We start from the raw sequence: 18,160 nt of genomic DNA, 5'->3' as shown, positions 1-18,160 counted from the left end.
TCATATAAAGCACTGTGAGTTAAAGAGTTAATGCTCCATGTCCATGGGCTGCTGATTTTCCAGATACCTGGTTCTTAAAAGAGAAGAACTACTGTCATGGTTTTGTGTTTTTTGGTTTTCAGTATTCCTTTTGGTTTTCGGTTTTCCTTATCATAACATCATGTAGTGCACTGGGAGTCAAAGTGTTAATGCTTCAATTCCAGGTACCCATCCCTATACATTACGGAAGTCGCAGGATCTGGCCCTTCCTGCAGGGTTGGGCACTCTCTTACTGCCTTGCAGTCGTGGTAGAAGGTACTTTCCCAGCCATACCAAGCTTTTCAGGTTTGACTTGGTCTCAGGAACTTTCTCTCTCTTCTATTTTATTTGATTTATTAGTCTCAATTTCAATTAAATTCTATTATATTGTGTTGTCTTGCATTCTGATATAGTCAGTAAAATAAGTTTTTCTCCATAGATTGTTGCTGCTGTTTTTTTTCCTTCCTTGAGCCCAGCTCTTATCTCCCTATCCCTTTTCCTTTTTCCTTCCATTTTTGTGGGGCTGGGGGAGGGGCCAGGGGCCTACTGCCCCCCTGTCACGGGCATAGATTGATCTAGTTAACTCTATGACAACTACGTATCCCAGAGGACTTTGTGTTCAGAAGGAAAGATAAAACTCCTTGTGAGTCACAAGAGTTTTTCTTTTCTTGCTGCTCATATTGGGAGTGTGTGCTCTGACCATTTCACCTTCATTTCTAGAGTAAGGCCTTTGGTTTTGGACACTCTCATTTTATTTATTAGCCTCAATTCCAATTATATTGCATTATATTGTGTTATCTTGCATTCCGGTATCATATTTCATAAATTTACTTTCCTCCTTAGATCGTTGCCGCTGTTCTGTTTTTAGGCCTATCTCCCTACCCTTCTCTCTTTCCCAGGGTGTCCCCTGTCCCATTAGTCCCAGAACCAGGCCCAATTAGCCTGTGAACTGCCGACAACCCCCCCCTTCCCCATTTCAGGTCTGGGCCTGCTGTCCCCCTGTCATGGACAGAGATGATCTAGAGATAACTCTGTGACAAATTGGAATTTCTGTGCTGTTTGTTCTTGTACCAAACTCAGCTCTTTTTTACTGGTTCTGCTTTTATTAGAGGTGGATATTGTACCTTTATGGTACCTTACCTCTGGAGGTCCCTTCCAACCCCTACAATTCTGTGATTCTATGATTAAGTATTTGTGATTCACTGCAGAGGAATCAACCTGTTTTTTATATTTTTGCTAGCTCTTTCAGCATTTGGGAGATATTTCAGGAAACTGAGGATTCTGGCTTTATCTAGATGTCATGTTAGTCATTTACATGGTAACTTGTTGGAACATAGGTATGAGAATCAATGTTATGAGAATACTGTACTTTCTCTTGTATAGCTATCTGGTCTGAAAGGTGTCTTCTTAAGCATCCATGTGTTAATGATCATCAAGAACAACCGTTTTGTAGATGGCTTTTTTCTAGCCACTTGTAGTTAGATTTTAAATGGAGCATAGTTGGTACAACAGGGAGACAGCTTGCTGGTGATCCTCAGAAGATGAGGACTGCACATAAACTAGTGTGCTCTTCAGTAACTATTTCCTTAGGGACACCTTGCAATCAAAAGGTCTGTGTGGTGTCTTAACACAAAGCAACTTGAGATGTGGTTAAACAATGGGAGTACTCTGGAACCACCAAACCTTGAAGCAGTTGACTTTCACGTCCTTGTGACTATAGCAGCAGTCCTGTCTAATGACCTGGTTTTGTTAGTGTGTTTTAGTGTTAGAGCTGATCTATTGCCTGCTGTAACACAGCTGTTGCACAAAGATTTGAAGGAGCTGGTGCTGTGGTGGATTCTGGCTACCTGCTGCTTTCTCCTGATTGTGGGCAAGATTGCTTTGTACTGTGAGAAGTAGCAGCTTAGTACTGTGCAGCCCTCAGTGATCTGCTCTGTCATGCTATGGTTGACATATGGTGAGTGTCTGTTCTGAAATCATGAAATGAATTGAACACAATTCTAACTGCCTTTTCCTTAGCAGGTCAAAACTCAAATTTAGATGCTAATGCTTAGATCAGGTTGTGGGATTTTTGTTTTTGTCTTTTTCTGTCTTGGAAAACTAAATCTGAGCTAGGGTTCATCTGTCATTAATTCTCATCCCTTGCAGTGCTGTTTGCTGGAAGTCTGATTAATTGCTGCTCATGAGTAAAGCCTCATTATTATGCTGAGTTCCATCTAAAACAAAAATCAGGAGCGAAGAGGTAGTGAATGATATGATGCTTAATGCTTTTTGAATTTGACTCCTCACTTAAAAAACAAACAAAAAAGCAAACTTAATGTAGAAACAATAGCCTGAGGAGTGAGGACAGGTATGTATCAGCTAATGCACTGTCATTTATTTTAGCTCAAAGTTAAACCTAATCTGTTCAAAGCAGCCTATGATAATGGACCTAACAGGCACATCATTATGCAGTAATGTGAAAATATGCTTTTGTCTCAAATGTAGGCCTCTCACTAGTGAATGCCTCCTGACATGCTGCTAGTTTCTGCAGTGAGCTGGTAGACACTAAACAGGGAGGTAGTCTGCATGGGTGGATCAGAGCTTTTTGGCTATAGAGAAAATGCTAAGTCAGGGCCTGAAACAATGACAGAGCACCTGGTGGGAAGGCAGGGCAGACCCAGGGGAGCTCAGGTGCATGCAATGCCACCGGGTGACCGGAAGGGGTGGAGGCAGGACCCACCCCTTCCCAGACCTCATTTAAGGGATGGCAGTGGAGGTAAGGGTAAAGATATTTCACTGGAGGTCCCTGCCTACTTTGGGTTTTCCAAAGGTAAGCAGCTTTTCACAGAATCACAGAATTGTAGGGGTTAGAAGGGACCTCCAGAGATCATCGAGTCCAACCCCCCTGCCAAAGCAGGTTCCCTAAACCAGGTAGCACAAGTAGGCATCCAGGCAGGTCTTGAATATCTCCAGAGAAGTGTTCTCATTTGCTGTAGCCAAAGACTTTGCTACCTGTTATGGTTTTATGATTTTCGATTATTGGTATTCCGCATCATAACATCATTCAGTGCACCAGGAGTTAAAGTGTTAATGCTCCAGTTCCAGGTACCTGTCTCAGAAGAGAGCTACTACATTCCCCAGAAGACTGTTTGCTATTCCGTTAACATTCCTGTTCAGGGGGAACACATACAAACCCTGGCAAAGTCACCCAATGTTCCTTGGTTCCCTCGGCTCTCCTCCCTGTTGCTTGACCCAACTGCACATCTTGCCTCAGTGTTATGGTGAGGCCTTTTTACCTTTGAAACTCTCTCTCATCATGTTTGATTTAATAGTGTATAATCAACAAGTATAGAGAGAAGTTAGGCTGGTCTTCAGAGACTGTATAGCTGGAAAAATTATCACGTTAGAAAGGAATAATCAGAAATGAATGGAAAAGCTTATCTGTGTCCAAGGCTTGAAGGGCAAGGAGGGCAATCTCCAGAGAGAGATCACTCCTTAATGGCAGTCAGCCCTTAAATGGGTCTAGGAGAGGTGGTGCCAGGCTCCACCCCTTCTGGTCACGCAGGTGAATTGCCTTCACCTGTGCTCCCACAGCTGACTCATTGCTTGCCTCAGGTGATCAATCAGAGGTTCAGGGTGTGATTCAATAGTTCCTATACAATTAGTTTCAATTCTGAGTACGTTGTATTATAGTGATTTATCTTGCATTCCAATATTATATTTAGTAGATTAGTTTGTTTCTCCTCAGATCTTTGCTGCTGTTTTTAATTATTTGGGGTCCCCTGTTTCCCTTTTCTGGAGGTGCATATCTGCACTTCCCTCTCCTCTGCTAGTCACAGAACTGGGCTGAACCAGCCTGTAAACGGTTGACGTTCTTGGTAGAAAATGGAGGCAAAAGCTGCTTTTTAGCTTTTAGAACGAATCTCTCTCTGCTCTTGGAGAGCTTTGTTAGGAAAGTTTATCCCTTTTGCAGGTGCTTGCTAAAAAAAACTTGACTGTGAAAGTCTAGGTGGACTGCCATTATTGTGGGATATTTGTGAACTTTGAGCACTGCTGTCTTACTTCTGTGAAGAAAGAAAAATGATTCCATTTTCTTTTTTACATCTGTTTGCAGAGGGAGCTGCTAATTTCACAGAACTTGGGACTTTTTAGCAGGCTCCCAGTCTCTCCCTTGAATCTTTTATACGTTTTCTGAATGCTCATCAGATCATGTTGTTAATCCCCCTGAATGTTCTCCTCATCATTTCACTCAGTATCTGTAAGACTACGTCATGAATCGTCTTGTGGTGTTACCTTCCTGACCATACAAAAGACATGAAGAAGTGGCATAAAAAACCCACTCCTGCACTTTAAGCACAGGTAAAAGAATTAGAAGACACATCAAACATCAGGGTGAACTTCTCCAAAAAGGTGATTGCTCCAGTTGCTTCCTGACATGGCAATAGCTGTAAGAACATCAGAGCTAACAAACAGAGGGGCCCTGCCCCCAGTTAGGGGGAAAAGGGATAATAGAATGTATTGGACTGTGTGAGTTCGATGGCCTAACATGTCAGAATGACAGAAATAAAGGCCATGGTTGACACTGGTGCACAGTGCGCTCTAATGCCCTCGAGTCACCAAGGGACAAAATCAATTTATATTTCTGGGTTGAATGGGAGTTCCCAAGAGCTGACTATGTTGGAGGTCCAAATAAGCCTCATTGGTTAAGACGGGCAAAAGCACATTGTGGCTGGCCCAGGGGCTCCCAGTATACTTGGTAGTGATTACCTCAGAAAGGGATATTTTAAGGATCCTAAGGGGTATTGATGGGCCATTGGAATAGCTGCTGTGGACACAGACAACATTAAGCAGCTGTCTGTTTTGCCTGGCCTGTCAGGAGATTGATCTGCTGTGGGGTTGCTACAAGTAAAACAGCAGAATCACAGAATTGTAGGGGTTGGAAGGGACCTCCAGAGATCATTGAGTCCAACCCCCCAGCCAAAGCAGGTTCCCTACAGCAGGTCGCACAGGTAGGCATCCAGGCAGGTCTTGAACATCTACAGAGAAGGAGGCTCCACAACCTCTCTGGGCAGCCTGTTCCAGCGCTCCGTCACCTCACTGTAAAGAAGTTCTTGCGCACACTGGTGCAGAACTTCCTATGCTGCAGTTTCCGGCTGTTTCCCCTTGTCCTGTCTCCATTCACCACTGGAAAGAGTCCGTCCTCGCCATTCTGCCCCCCACACCTTAGATATTTATAGACCTGGATCAGGTCCCCTCTCAGTCTCCTTTTCTCAAGGCTGAACAGACCCAGTTCACTCAGCCTTTCTTCATAGGGGAGATGCTCCAGGCCCTTCTCCATCTTTGTGGCCCTCCGCTGGACTCTTTCCAAGAGATCCCTGTCTTTTTTGTACTGGGGAGCCCAGAACTGGACGCAGTGCTCCAGATGAGGTCTTACCAAGGCAGAGTAGAGGGGGAGGATCACCTCCTTTGACCTGCTGGCCACGCTCCTTTTAATGCATCCCAGAATGCCATTGGCCCTCTTGGCCACAAGGGCACACTGCTGGCTCATGGCCAACCTGTAGTCCACCAGGACACCCGGGTCCCTCTCTGCAGAGCTCCTCTCCAGCAGCTCATCCTCCAACCTGTACTGGTGCATGCAATTATTCCTCCCCAGATGCAAGACTCTACACTTGCTTTTGTTAAACCTCATCCGGTTTTTTTCTGCCCAGCTCTCCAGCCTGTCCAGGTCTCGCTGAATGGCAGCACAGCCTTCAGGCGTGTCAGCCAATCCTCCCAACTTCATATCATCAGCAAACTTGCTGAGGGTGGCCATTATCCCCTCATCAAGGTCATTGAAGAAGATGTTGAACAAGACCGGACCCAGCACAGACCCCTGAGGAACACCGCTGGTTACAGGCCTCCAACCGGACTCTGCACCACCAACGACGACCCTCTGCGCTCTGCCAGTCATCCTGTTTTCTACCCACCTCACTGTCCACTCGTCTATCCCACACTTCTTCAGCTTTGTTGTAAGGATGTCATGGGGGACAGTATCAAATGCCTTGCTGGAATCAAGATAGACTACATCTACCGCTCTTCCCCCATCCACACAGCCAGAGACAACATCATAGAAGGCTACCAGATTGGTCAAGCATGACCTCCCCCTGGTGAACCCGTGCTGACTACTCCTGATAACCTCCTTTTCTTCCAGTTGTCTGGAGATGACATCCAGCTCAAGCTGTTCCGTCATCCAGCAACAGGTACCAGTTGCCACAAAAACAACGGTGCACAGACGGCAGCACCGCACCAACTGGGATTCCTTGCTCCCAATCCGTAAGTTGATTCATCACTGAGAGAGCTGGGGAGTGATCAGCAAAACTCACTCGCCTTTTAACAGCCCCATATGGCCAGTGCATAAAGCCAGTGGAGAATGGAGGCTGACGGTGGACTACCGTGGCCTGAATGAAGTCACACCCCCACTGAGTGCTGCTGTGTCGGGCATGTTAGAACTCCAGTATGATCCATTGGCATTGCTAATGCCTTCTTTTCCATTCCTTTGGCCAAAGAATGTAAGCCACAGTTTGCTTTCACATGGAGGGGCATTCAGTATACCTGGAACCGTTTGCCCCAGGGGTGGAAACACAGCCCGACCGTTTGCCATGGGTCGATCCAAACTGTATTGGAACAGGGCAGTGCTCCTGAGCACCTGCAGTACATTGATGACATCATTGTGTGGGGTGATACAACAAGGGAAGTTTTCAAGAAAGGAGAGCAAATAATCAAGATCCTTCTGTATGCGGATTTTGCATTGTAAGCTCCCTTAATCAGGTGACGTGGAAGAAGTATAATTTTACCTGGGGCCCTGAGTAGGAGCAGGGTATTGTGCAAATTAAACAAGAGAGAGCCTGTGCCATGGCCTTGGGGCCAGTATGGTCAAGATAGGATGTAAGGAACATCCTCTACACTGCTGCTGGAGAGAACGGTCCCGCTTGGAATTTGTGGCAAAGAGCCTCAGGAGAGACCCGTGGCTGACCCCTGGGATTCTGGGATTGAGCGTATAGTGGGTCTGAAGAGTGCTACACTCAAACTGAAAAAGAGATCTTAGCGGCGTAAGAGGGGGTTCGGGCTGCTTCGGATGTAGTCGGTAGTGAAACACAGCTCCTTCTGTCACCTTGACTGCCAGTTCTGAAGTGGATGTTCAAGGGGAAGGTTCCCGCTGTCCATCCTTCTACTGATGCCACTTGGAGTAAGTTGATTGCGTTGATTACACAACGAGAGAGGATGGGGAACCGCAGCCATCCAGGAATCCTAGAGGTGATCGTGGACTGGCCTGAAGGCAAAAAGTTTGGGACATCACCAGTAGAAGAGGTATCATGTGCTAAAGAGGCCCCACCATGCACTGAACTACCAGAAAATGAAAAGAAATATGCCCTGTTCTGTGGGAATGCAAGAAAAACTGTTTAGAGCAGAAGCTGTGGAGGAAGATGAACAGCACAAGAACCAAGGACACCTCTAAAAGAAGAAAGAACGTTGCACGGCTCTGATTGCATAAGCACCTGTGTGAATGGTTGAAGAGTGTTTTGTAGAATGTTCTGTTGACATGTGAAGGTGGATTTGCAAGTTGTAGGGGTAAATGGTAAAGCTAGAAAAGGAAAACTTGTGAAGGTATATAAGTGATGTGAGAACTTCTAATAAACGATTTGGATCATTCACATCTGTTTCGAATGAGTCCGTGCATCAGGCGCTGCACTGTTCACAGATGGATCGAGTCATATTGTGGGAAAGCATCGGAGATGGAAATCTGCTGTGTGGAGCCCCACACGACAAGTTGCAGAGGCCACTGAAGGGAAAGGAGAATCAAGGCAATGTGCAGAGGTAAAGGCTGTCCAACTGGCCTTAGATGTTGCTGAACGGGAGAGGTGGCCAATGCTCTATCTTTACACTGACTCATGGATGGTGGCAAATGCCTTATGGGGGTGGTTACAGCAGTGGGAGCAAAATAACTGGCAAAGAAGGGGTAAACCTATTTGGGCTGCTGAACTGTGGAAAGACATTGCTGCCCGAATAAAGAATATGGTTGTAAAGGTGCGCCGTGTAGATGCTCATGTGCCCAAGAGTCGGGCTACTGAAGAACAGCAAAATAACCAATAGGTAGACTGAGCTGCCAGAATTGAGGTGGCTCAAATAGACCTGGACTGGCAGAACAAGAGTGATTTCTAGCTCGCTGGGCCCATGAGATCATGGGCCATTAAGGAGGAGACGCAACATGTAAGTGGGCTAGAGACCGAGGGGTGGACTTAACTATGGGCGCTACTGCACAGATTATTCAAGATTCTGACACGTGCACCACTATTATACAAGCGAAGAGGATGAAACCTCTCTGGGAGTAAGGGTGATGGCAAAGGTATAAATATGGGAGGCATGCCAGGTTGATTATATCACCTTGCCACGATCTCGCAGTGGTGTTATGTGCTTTCCATTGTGGAGGCAACCAGTGGGTGGCTTGAAACATATGCAGTACCCCATGCTACCACCTGAAACACCATATTAGGTCTGGAAACAAGTCCTGTGGCAACATGGTTTTATGATTTTTGGTTATCGGCATTCCACATCATAACATCATGCGGTGCAGTGGGAGTTAAAGTGTTACTGCTCCAGTTCTGGGTACCTGTCCCAGAAGAAAAGAACTACTGCATTCCCCCGAGGACTATTAGCTGTTATGTTATCATTTCTCCTCAGGGGGAACACATATAACCCCTGGCAAGGTCACATGATTTTCCTTTTTCCTTCGGCTCTCCTCCTTGCTGTTTGACCTTACTGTGCATCTCACCTCAGCATTACAGTGAGGCCTATCCACCTTTCGGACACTCTCATCATGTTTGATTAGCTTCAATTCTATTTATACTGTAATATAGTGTGTTATTTTGCGTTGCAATACTAAATTTAGTAAATTAGTTTGTTTCTCCTCAGATCGTTGCTGCTGTTTTTAATTATTCAGGGTCCCCTGTTTCCCTTTTCCGGAGGCACAGATCTGCGCCTCCCTCTACTCCACTAGTCATGGAGATGCTTCTTTGTGGCAGTTAGCATAGATAAGTTTCTTAGAAACTGCATTTTCTGGGTGCTGCAATTCAGTCACTGGAAACATATCTGTTGTTGTCAACGGTTTACGGGCTGGTTCGGCCCGGTTCCGTGACGAGCGGGGCGGAGGGATCTGCAGATCCGCACCTCCAGAAAAAAGGAAACGGGACCCCAAAATAATTAAAACAGCAGCACCGATCTGAGGAGAAACAAACTAATTTACTAAGTATATTATCGGAATGCAAGATAACAGACTATAATACAATACAATCAGAATTGAAGCTAATAAATCAAATATAATGAGAGAGAGAATGTCCAAAAGGTGGATAGGCCTCACCACAACGCTGAGGTGAGATGCGCAGTGCAGTTGAGCAGCAGGGAGATAGGAGCAGCACCCACAACGAAGGGCAGGCGAGAAAAAGCATCAGGTGACCTTGCCAGTAGTTAAACCTCCTCTCCCTGACCGCAAAGTCCCCTGGGGAATGTAGTTCTTCTTCTCTTCTGGGCAGGTACCCAGGACTTGAGCATTAACAGTTAAAGTCCCAGTGCCCCACATGATGTTATGATGTGGAATACCAAAAGCCAAAACTCACAAAACCATGACAGTTGTTTAAATAAAAGTTTGTATGCCAACTTGAGAAGTCTCTTGAGAAGAACTGCTGCTAGATGTGATGAGGAACTTGAAGTTTTGTTATACTGCAGCACAGTTCTTTGGTTACACCTGTAATGCTATGAATATTCCTTTCCTCTTGCTGCTTATGAAAGAGGTCTCTGCATCAAGGCCTGCTCTGAGTTTTTAGTAGAGCATGTGATTGGTTTCCCTTTAGAAATGCTTTCTTCTTGCATGCAGCCTGGTTTGTATATGAGGAGAGTCAAGGCAATTAGTCATTGACTGACTCATGAATGATTAGGCTAGTATTTGTTTTTTAAAGAACTCTCTGAAACTAGTTAAACAGGCTGAAGTAAATAATGTTTATTTATCAAGCTAATTTGAACATTATCTTTTTGCTCAGCAGGTGCAAATGGTATGGTCTGCCTCACTAAAGAATAAAGCAATCTGCTGTGTTTTAATGAATGTGCAAACTGTTGAAGTGAAATAGTTGAATTCATAGCAGATCTGTCTAGCTTGATGCAAAAGGCTGTGAATCTAGTCTGTTTTGCTCCTGATCACTTGAATTTGAGCAAATTATAGAAACGACCAGGATAAGTCACAAGTGCATCATACTGTCTCCTGGGTCCTGCACTTTGGCCACAATAACTACATGCAATGCTACAGGCTTAGGGCAGAGTGGCTGGATGAGTGTGAAGAGTAAAGGGACCTGATATGAGCCGACAGTGTGCCCAGGTGGCCAAGAGGGCCAATGCCATCCTGGCCTGCATTAGAAATGGTGTGGCCAGCAGGAGCAGAGAGGTGATTGTCCCCCTGTACTCAGCACTGGTGAGGCCGCACCTCGAGTACTGTGTCCAGTTTTGGGCCCCTCACTGCAAGAAAGACATTGAGGCCCTGGAACGTGTTCAAAGGAGGGCAACAAAGCTGGTGAGGGTCTGGAACACAAGTCTTATGAGGAGCGGCTGAGGGAGCTGGGATTGTTCAGTCTGGAGAAGAGGAGTTTCAGAGGAGATCTTATAACTCACCTACAATTTCCTGAAGGAAGGTTGTAGCGAGGTGAGTGTCAGCCTCTTTTCCCAGGTGACTAAACAATGGGATGAGGCTAATGGCTTCAAGTTGTGTCGGGGAGGTTCAGGTTGGATATTAGGAAAAATTTCTTCTCTGATAGAGAGGTCAAGCATTGGAACAGGCTGCCCAGGGAAGTGTTGGAGTCACCATCCCTGGAGGTGTTCAAGAATATATAGATGTGCCTCTTAGGGATATGGCTTAGTGGGCATGGTGATGATGGGGTGACAGTTGAATTTGATCATCTTGGAGGTCTTAATAGCAGTGCTATTTTTAATACAAGCCAGGATGGCATTGGCCTTCTTGGCCGCATGGCACCAGATTCATGTTCAGCTGGCTGTCAACTAACACCCCAAATCCCTTTCCACCACAGCTACTCTGCCCCAAACCTATAGCTTTGCATGGTGTTGTAACTGAAGTGCAGGACCCCACACTTGATCGTGTTGAACCTCATACAACTGGCTGTTACAGAAAGTGATGGTGTGCAGTGAGGAGCTTGGTTCTGCCTGTTAGAAAGAAAAGAGTGAGGAGGCCTTGTGTGATCAGGCACTGGAATGGGATGCACAGGGAGGTGGTGGAGTCATCAACCCTGGAGGTGTTCAAAGAATATTTAGATGTTGTATTGAGGGACATGGTTTTTATATTCATGTTGCCTACATAGATGTTAAATAGCACTGGTCCCAACACTGATCCCTGAGAAACGCCACTTGTGACCAGTCTTCATTTGGACACTGAGCTTTTGACTGCAACTTTCTGAGTTTGGCCATCCAGACAATTCCCTATCCAGCAAGTGGTCTATCCATCAAATTCATTTTTCTCCTATTTATTGACCAGGATGTTGTGCAGGACACTGTCAAATGCTACGTGTCATGAATGTGTTTCAGATTATGTTTAAGAATTAAGATAATTAAGTAATTAAGAATTAAATAATTAAGAATAAATCAAACAAACCAAAAGTAAATGGGAGGAGAGAGAGTCAGTCTAAGTCTTTATTGGCTGACCTCTCAGAAAAAAAATAACAAGAAAGCTCTTCTCTGTCATCTGGAATTGGAAATCCTGTGGAGGCCCTTGGGAAATGTAGTAGATGTCAGTGTATCTTTCTCTGGGAGAGTCAGAGCTCATGTGACACTGCTAAAGAAACCAGGAAACACAGCTTCACAGTGCACTCTCTGCACCCAACAGCCTGTTTCATGATGTCATGATATGGAATACTGATAAAACCAGGACAGTGGCAGGGAGTGTGGAATGGTATGGGGAGGTGCCTAGGTTGGTGGGCACCCCCAGTGGTTTGGAACTTCACCTCAGAGCAAGTGGTAGCACAAAGGCAAACCTATTGCACGGGTTATCCGTGAATGTGAAATGTGCTGTAATTAAGAAAGCCAAGTGAATATAACATGTTTGGTATGGAGGACAATGGCTGAAATATAAATACGAGGAGGCTTGGCAGCTGGATTATATTACACTCGCACAAACTTGCCGTGGCAAATGCCATGTGCTTATAATGGTGGAAGAAACCACTGAATGGCTGGAAACGTATCCCGTGCCCTATGCTACTGCCCAAAACATTGTCCTGCCCCTTGAAAAGCAAGTCTTGTGGTGACATGGCACCCCAGAAAGAATTGAGTTGGACAACAGGACTCATTTCCAAAACAATCTCGTAACCACCTGGGCTAAAGAGCATGGCATTGAGTAGGTATATTACATTCCCTATCGTGCACCAGCTTCCAGTAAAATTGAACAATATAATGGACTGTTAAAAACTATGTTGAAAGCAATGGGTGGTGGAACATTTAAGCATTGGGAGAAGCATCTGGCAGAGGCCACCTGGTTGGTCAACACTTGGGGATCTTCCAATCAAGTTAGTCCTGCCCAATCAAACTTCCTGCATACTCCAATGGAACCAGTACTGGCTTCTGCATACATTAATCCAACACTGTGAATCATCCCTTCTGCACTGAAGGACTGTTATGACAGATGGAGCTCGAAGTTATGAACTAAATGAATACCATGGATAATTTACATGGATAGCCCATAGACTGTGGAAATAGTATGTGTATATATATTTTTAAGAAAAGCAAGGTAGGTGATGGTAATTAGGATGCATAGAAATTGTGGGACCTGAACATGATGTAAATGGTATGTAATAAGGGGTAGATATTGTCTTAGTTTCAGCTGGGACAGAATTGTTTTCTTCAGAGTGTCTGCTATGATGCAGTGTTTTGGTTCTAGGAGAAAAACTGTTGATAACACCGATGCTTATAGTTTCTGTTAAGCAGTGTTGTACAGAGCCAAGGCCATTCTCAGCAAAGGGCTCAAAGAACTGGGAAGGAGCAGGGTTAGGACAGCTGACTTGAACTGGCCAAAGGGATATTCCATACCATATGACATCAAGTGGAAGGAGGTTTGAAGGGAGTGGGAGTTCATCCGTTTCTCTTCTACTGCTCAGGGGCTAGCTGGGCATCAGTCGGTGGGTGGTGAGCAATTGCTTGAGCATCACTTGTTATATACATTTATATATATATATAGTCCTAACTATTATCCTTTTTCTCTATCTTAGCAAATAGTTTTATCTCAACCCACGGGTTCTACTTTTTTTCCCCCTGATTCTCTCTCCCACCCCTCTGGAAAAGGGAGTGAGTGAGCAAACAACTATGTAGTGATTATCCAACTGCCAGGTTGAACCAGAACACTCATGTAAAACAGGTCTTCTTACCATAGCCAATGTTTTTAACCTACTTTTGAATTCAGGAAAAAAAATAATGATATCTTGAGTTCTGTCTTTTGACATCTATTTTGCCCTGTTGAACAGCAGTTGTTGGAGAGTGCTGCTTGAATGCTTGAATTGGGACATAAGTGGATACTATTTGGCTTGTTTTTAAGACCAACCTGGGCTGGTGTGGCTCAAATGTTTAGGGTTTCTTTTCGTTTTTTTTTTTTTTTTTTGTCTTGTTACTGTTTTGCTTATAAGGAATTGTACAAGGTTGTATTGTGGTTCTGCATGGACACTGATACATAAAATGAATTGTTTAATGGCCTTAATTGAAATAATTTTCTGCTTTTTCCCTGTAACAATAGCTTGTTGATCTTCTTTTGTTCTGTTTTCTGACTATATTTTGCTTTTTCCAGGCTCACATTAAATTTCCTATTGACTACCCATATTCACCACCTACCTTCAGATTTCTAACCAAAATGTGGCACCCCAACATTTATGAGGTAAGGTTTCTTATATTGAGAAAAAATTAGATAGAAAAAGAGTTTTTCTCAGGCATGAGGGAAGGCTTTCTAGTTCCTTAACTTAAAGAAATATTGATGATACTAAATAACTCTAAGCCATAACTGAAGCGGTTAGCTGTTTGTGTTAAATGTTAGCTTCATGGTTGAGCAGTTAATTCCTAAGACCTGTAGGAAATGCTGGTCTTGTAGGCAGGGATGGAACCTTTCTCTCACTGGCAAGTTCAGCAGGCAGCCTCAGCTGCCCAAGGAAATTGCTGCAAGTTGTTCTAGAGGAGGTTTAGGTTGGACATAAGGCAAAACTTTTTCTCTCAGAGAGTGGTCAGGCACTGGAATGCCCAGGGAGGTGGTGGAGTCGCTGTCCCTGGCAGTGTTCAAGAGAAGTCTGGATGAGGAGCTGTGAGATCTGGTTTGTGCTTGTGGTGGCAATGGTGATGGGAGTTGGACTAGGTGATCTTGCAGGTCATTTCCAACCTTGTTATTCTTTAGCTGCTTGCCAGGTTAAACCGCACCACTCTGGCAAATACGAACAATGGCGGATGATGTATTTATCTTTCAAAAACATATATAGGGTGAACCCTCCCTTTGACTACAATGATCCCTAAAATCTTCTGCTGATCTCCCCTTGTTCTGCTGTTATCTCCCCTTTCCAAGAGTCAATTCCCCTCCTGTTTGTAGGCTCCCTTTAGGTACTGAAAGGCTGCCATGAGGTCACCCCGCAGCTTCTTTTCTCCATGCTGAACAAGCCCAGCTCCCTCAGCCTGTCCTCGTAGGGGAGGTGCTCCAGTCCCCTGATCATCTCTGTGGCTCCTCTGGACCCTCTCCATCAGCTCCCTGTCTTTCTTGTGCTGGGGGCTCCAGACCTGGACACAGCACTGCAGATGGGGCCTCACAGGAGCAGAGCAGAGGGGGACAATCACCTCCCTGTCCCTGCTGGCCACCCCTCTGCTGATGGAGCCCAGGATGCCATTTGGTTTCTGAGCTGCAAGAGCACACTGCTGGCTCATGTTCAGCTTTTCATCTATCAGGACCCCCAGGTCCTTCTCTGCAGGGCTGCTCTCAAGGACCGCTCCTTCCAGTCTGTATGGATGCCTGCGATTCCTCCGGCCCAAGTGTAAAACCTTGCACTGTGCTGTGTTGAACCTCATCAGGTTCACATGGGCCCACCTTTCCAGCCTGTTGAGGTCCCTCTGAATGGCATCCCTTCCTTCCACCGTGTCAACCGCACCACTCAGCTTGGTGTCATCAGCAAACTTGCTGAGGGTGCACTCGATTCTGTCATTGCCGTCACTGCTAAAGATGTCAAAGAGCGCCGGTCCCAAGACAGAGCCCTGGGGGATGCTGCTCCTAACCAGCCTCCACTTGGACATAGAACCATTAATCAACAAATTCTCAAACACATAACATTGATCATTGCAAAAAAGAAATCTAAAATCCTTGCTTCCCTCTTTATTTTTATATTGTAAAATATTTGTTGGCCTACATGCTGCTTACCTGATGATGTGAGGAACTTCCCCCAAGTGCTGCAGTGCTTTCTTCTGATCAGCAGCACTACATTTTCCTGGGAGGTATTTAAAGGAGAAACTGTGTAAACTAGAGGAAATGATGAATTAAGCCAGAATAGGCTGTAATCATAGCTTCACTTTATGCTGTGGTTTAACCCAGCAGGTAGCTAAATGTCATGCAGTTGTTTGTGCATACATATACCCCAGTGATGGGAGAGAATATCAGAAAAAAAAAAAAAAGTAGAACTTGTGGGTTGAGATAAAAACTATTTACTAAGACAGAAAAGGAGGAGGAAAATAAAGGTAAAAGTAATTATAATAATACATGAAACAAGTGACGTGCAATGCAGTGTTCACCTCCTACTGATTGATGCTCAGCTAGTCTCCAAGTGGTTGCCCCCCCAGCCAACTCCCCAATTTTATAGTTTTTCACAAGGCCATATGGTATGGAATATCCCTTTGGCCAGTTTATGTCAGCTGTCCTGGTTCTGTCCCCTCCCATCTCCTTGGCCCCCCCAACCCCCTCACTGGTGGAACAGTATAAGAAGCTGAAAAACTGAAACGTCCTTGGCTCTGTGCAGCATTGCTCAGCAACATCTAAAACTTGGGCATGTTATCAACATTGTTTTTTTCCTAAATCCAAAACATAGCATCATACCAGACACTATGAAGGGAAAATCAACTCTGTCCCAGATGAAACCAGGACACTTGAGTAAGATTAATTTTCATCTTAAAATGATAATAAAAATATGTATGGATTTCACAAGTTTTTTGGAGTCCTTAAAAAAAGAAACCACCTTATAACAAATGCCGGGTCCTGCACTTTGGCCGCAACAACCCCAGGCAACACTACAGGCTTGGGGCGGAGTGGCTGGAAGAGGAAATGGACCTGGGAATATTGATTGATGCTCGGCTGAACATGGACCAGCAGTGTGCCCGGGTGGCCAAGAAGGCCAATGGCATCTTGGCTTGCATCAGGAACGGTGTTGCCAGCAGGAACAGGGCAGTGATTGTCCCCTGTACTCAGCTCTGGTGAGGCTGCACCTCATCCAGTTTTGGGCCCCTCACTGCAAGAAAGACATTGAGGCCCTGGAGCGGGTTCAAAGAAGGGCAACAAAGCTGGTGAGGGGTCTGGAGCACAGGGCTTATGAGGAGCTACTGAAGGAGCTGGGAATGTTCAGCCTGGAGAAGAAGAGGCTCAGGGGAGACCTTATTGCTCTCTAACTACCTGAAGGGAGGCTGTAGTGAGCTGGGGGTCAGCCTCTTCTCTCATGTAACTGGTGATAGGACCAGAGGGAATGGTTTCAAGCTGTGCCAGGGGAGATTCAGGCCAGACGTTAGGAAATACTGCTTCTCTGAAAGAGTGGTCTGGCAGTGGAATGGGCTGCCCAGGGAGGTGGTGGAGTCACCGACCCTGGAGGTGTTCAAGGAACGTTTGGATTTTGTGTTGAGGGATATGGTTCAGTCAGTACTATTGGTGATAGGTGGATGGTTGGACTGGATGATCTTGAAGGTCTTTTCCAACCTTGGTGATTCTGTGATTCTGTGAGCAAACTGTTCCACAAACATAAGCGTATGCTTGGGTACTCAGCAACTCCAATGCTACTTTGCTTTTTGTAGTTATGTTCTTCATTAAAAAACTGCTTCAAAATGATGCTGGCTTGTTAAAATGGCATACTTGGCAGGTTCAGTGAGTGAATTCTGGATATGGATCACAAGCCTCCAATGTTGAATTAGAATCTCATTTGACTAAGTGAAATGTCATTGTTAATCATGGTGAGCTGAAATATTTGGGGAGACTTCAGGTGAACTGTTGCTATCTGTAGCTGTGATCACTGGCTAGGGCTCAAAAGCACAGGTGCTATTGCTGTGAGCAGCGCTGCTTTGTAGTTTGACTCACATGAGTAGAGCAGTGTTGGGAGGGTCCTTAGGATGCAGCTGAGACCTAGCACTTAGGGAACTCCCAGTTTGCACTCTTGAACAAAGCTGATTCTCTTGTTCAGATGATCAACCTGTACTCCTGTAAAGGAGTAGTCAGCACGGGTTCACAAGGGGGAGGTCGTGCTTGACCAACCTGGTAGCCTTCTATGATGTTGTCTCTGGCTGGGTGGATAGGGGGAGAGCAGTGGATGTAGTCTACCTTGATTTCAGCAAGGCATTTGATACTGTCCCCCATGACATCCTTATAACAAAGCTGAGGAAGTGTGGGATAGATGAGTGGACAGTGAGGTGGGTTGAGAACTGGCTGACTGGCAGAGCGCAGAGGGTCGTTGTTGGTGGTGCAGAGTCCGGTTGGAGGCCTGTAACCAGCGGTGTTCCTCAGGGGTCTGTGCTGGGTCCGGTCTTGTTCAACATCTTCATCAATGACCTTGCTGAGGGGATAATGGCCACCCTCAGCAAGTTTGCTGATGATACGAAGTTGGGAGGATTGGCTGACATGCCTGAAGGCTGTGCTGCCATTCAGCGAGACCTGGACAGGCTGGAGAGCTGGGCAGAAAAAAACCGGATGAGGTTTAACAAAAGCAAGTGTAGAGTCTTGCATCTGGGGAGGAATAATTGCATGCACCAGTACAGGTTGGGGGATGAGCTGCTGGAGGGGAGCTCTGCGGAAAGGGACCTGGGTGTCCTGGTGGACTACAGGTTGGCCATGAGCCACCAGTGTGCCCTTGTGGCCAAAAAGGCCAATGGCTTA

The 18,160-nt window shown here is 45.5% G+C and overlaps 2 protein-coding genes across 3 annotated transcripts in view; both read left to right on the top strand.

Moving 5' to 3' along the window:
- The window catches only part of LOC125686402 (uncharacterized), a 218,178-nt gene that overhangs the window by 15,306 nt on the left and 184,712 nt on the right, over nt 1-18,160 (top strand). The gene's annotated exons all lie outside the window — the stretch shown is intronic.
- LOC125686449 (ubiquitin-conjugating enzyme E2 R2-like) overlaps nt 1-18,160 on the top strand; it is a 74,747-nt gene that overhangs the window by 47,162 nt on the left and 9,425 nt on the right. The window contains exon 2 of one of the 2 annotated variants that reach the window (XM_048930432.1): nt 13,859-13,945. The exons of the other annotated variant lie outside the window; for it this stretch is intronic. Within the exon in view, the coding sequence (XP_048786389.1) occupies nt 13,859-13,945 (87 nt within the window). The remainder of the gene's footprint in view (nt 1-13,858; nt 13,946-18,160) is intronic. 2 annotated transcript variants of the gene reach the window in all.

This window comes from Lagopus muta, chromosome W (genome assembly GCF_023343835.1).
Source record: "Lagopus muta isolate bLagMut1 chromosome W, bLagMut1 primary, whole genome shotgun sequence".
Classification (NCBI taxonomy): Eukaryota; Metazoa; Chordata; class Aves; order Galliformes; family Phasianidae; genus Lagopus; species Lagopus muta.
The sequence above is the reverse complement of the archived record's forward strand: the minus strand, read 5'-3'. Positions and strand labels throughout refer to the sequence as shown.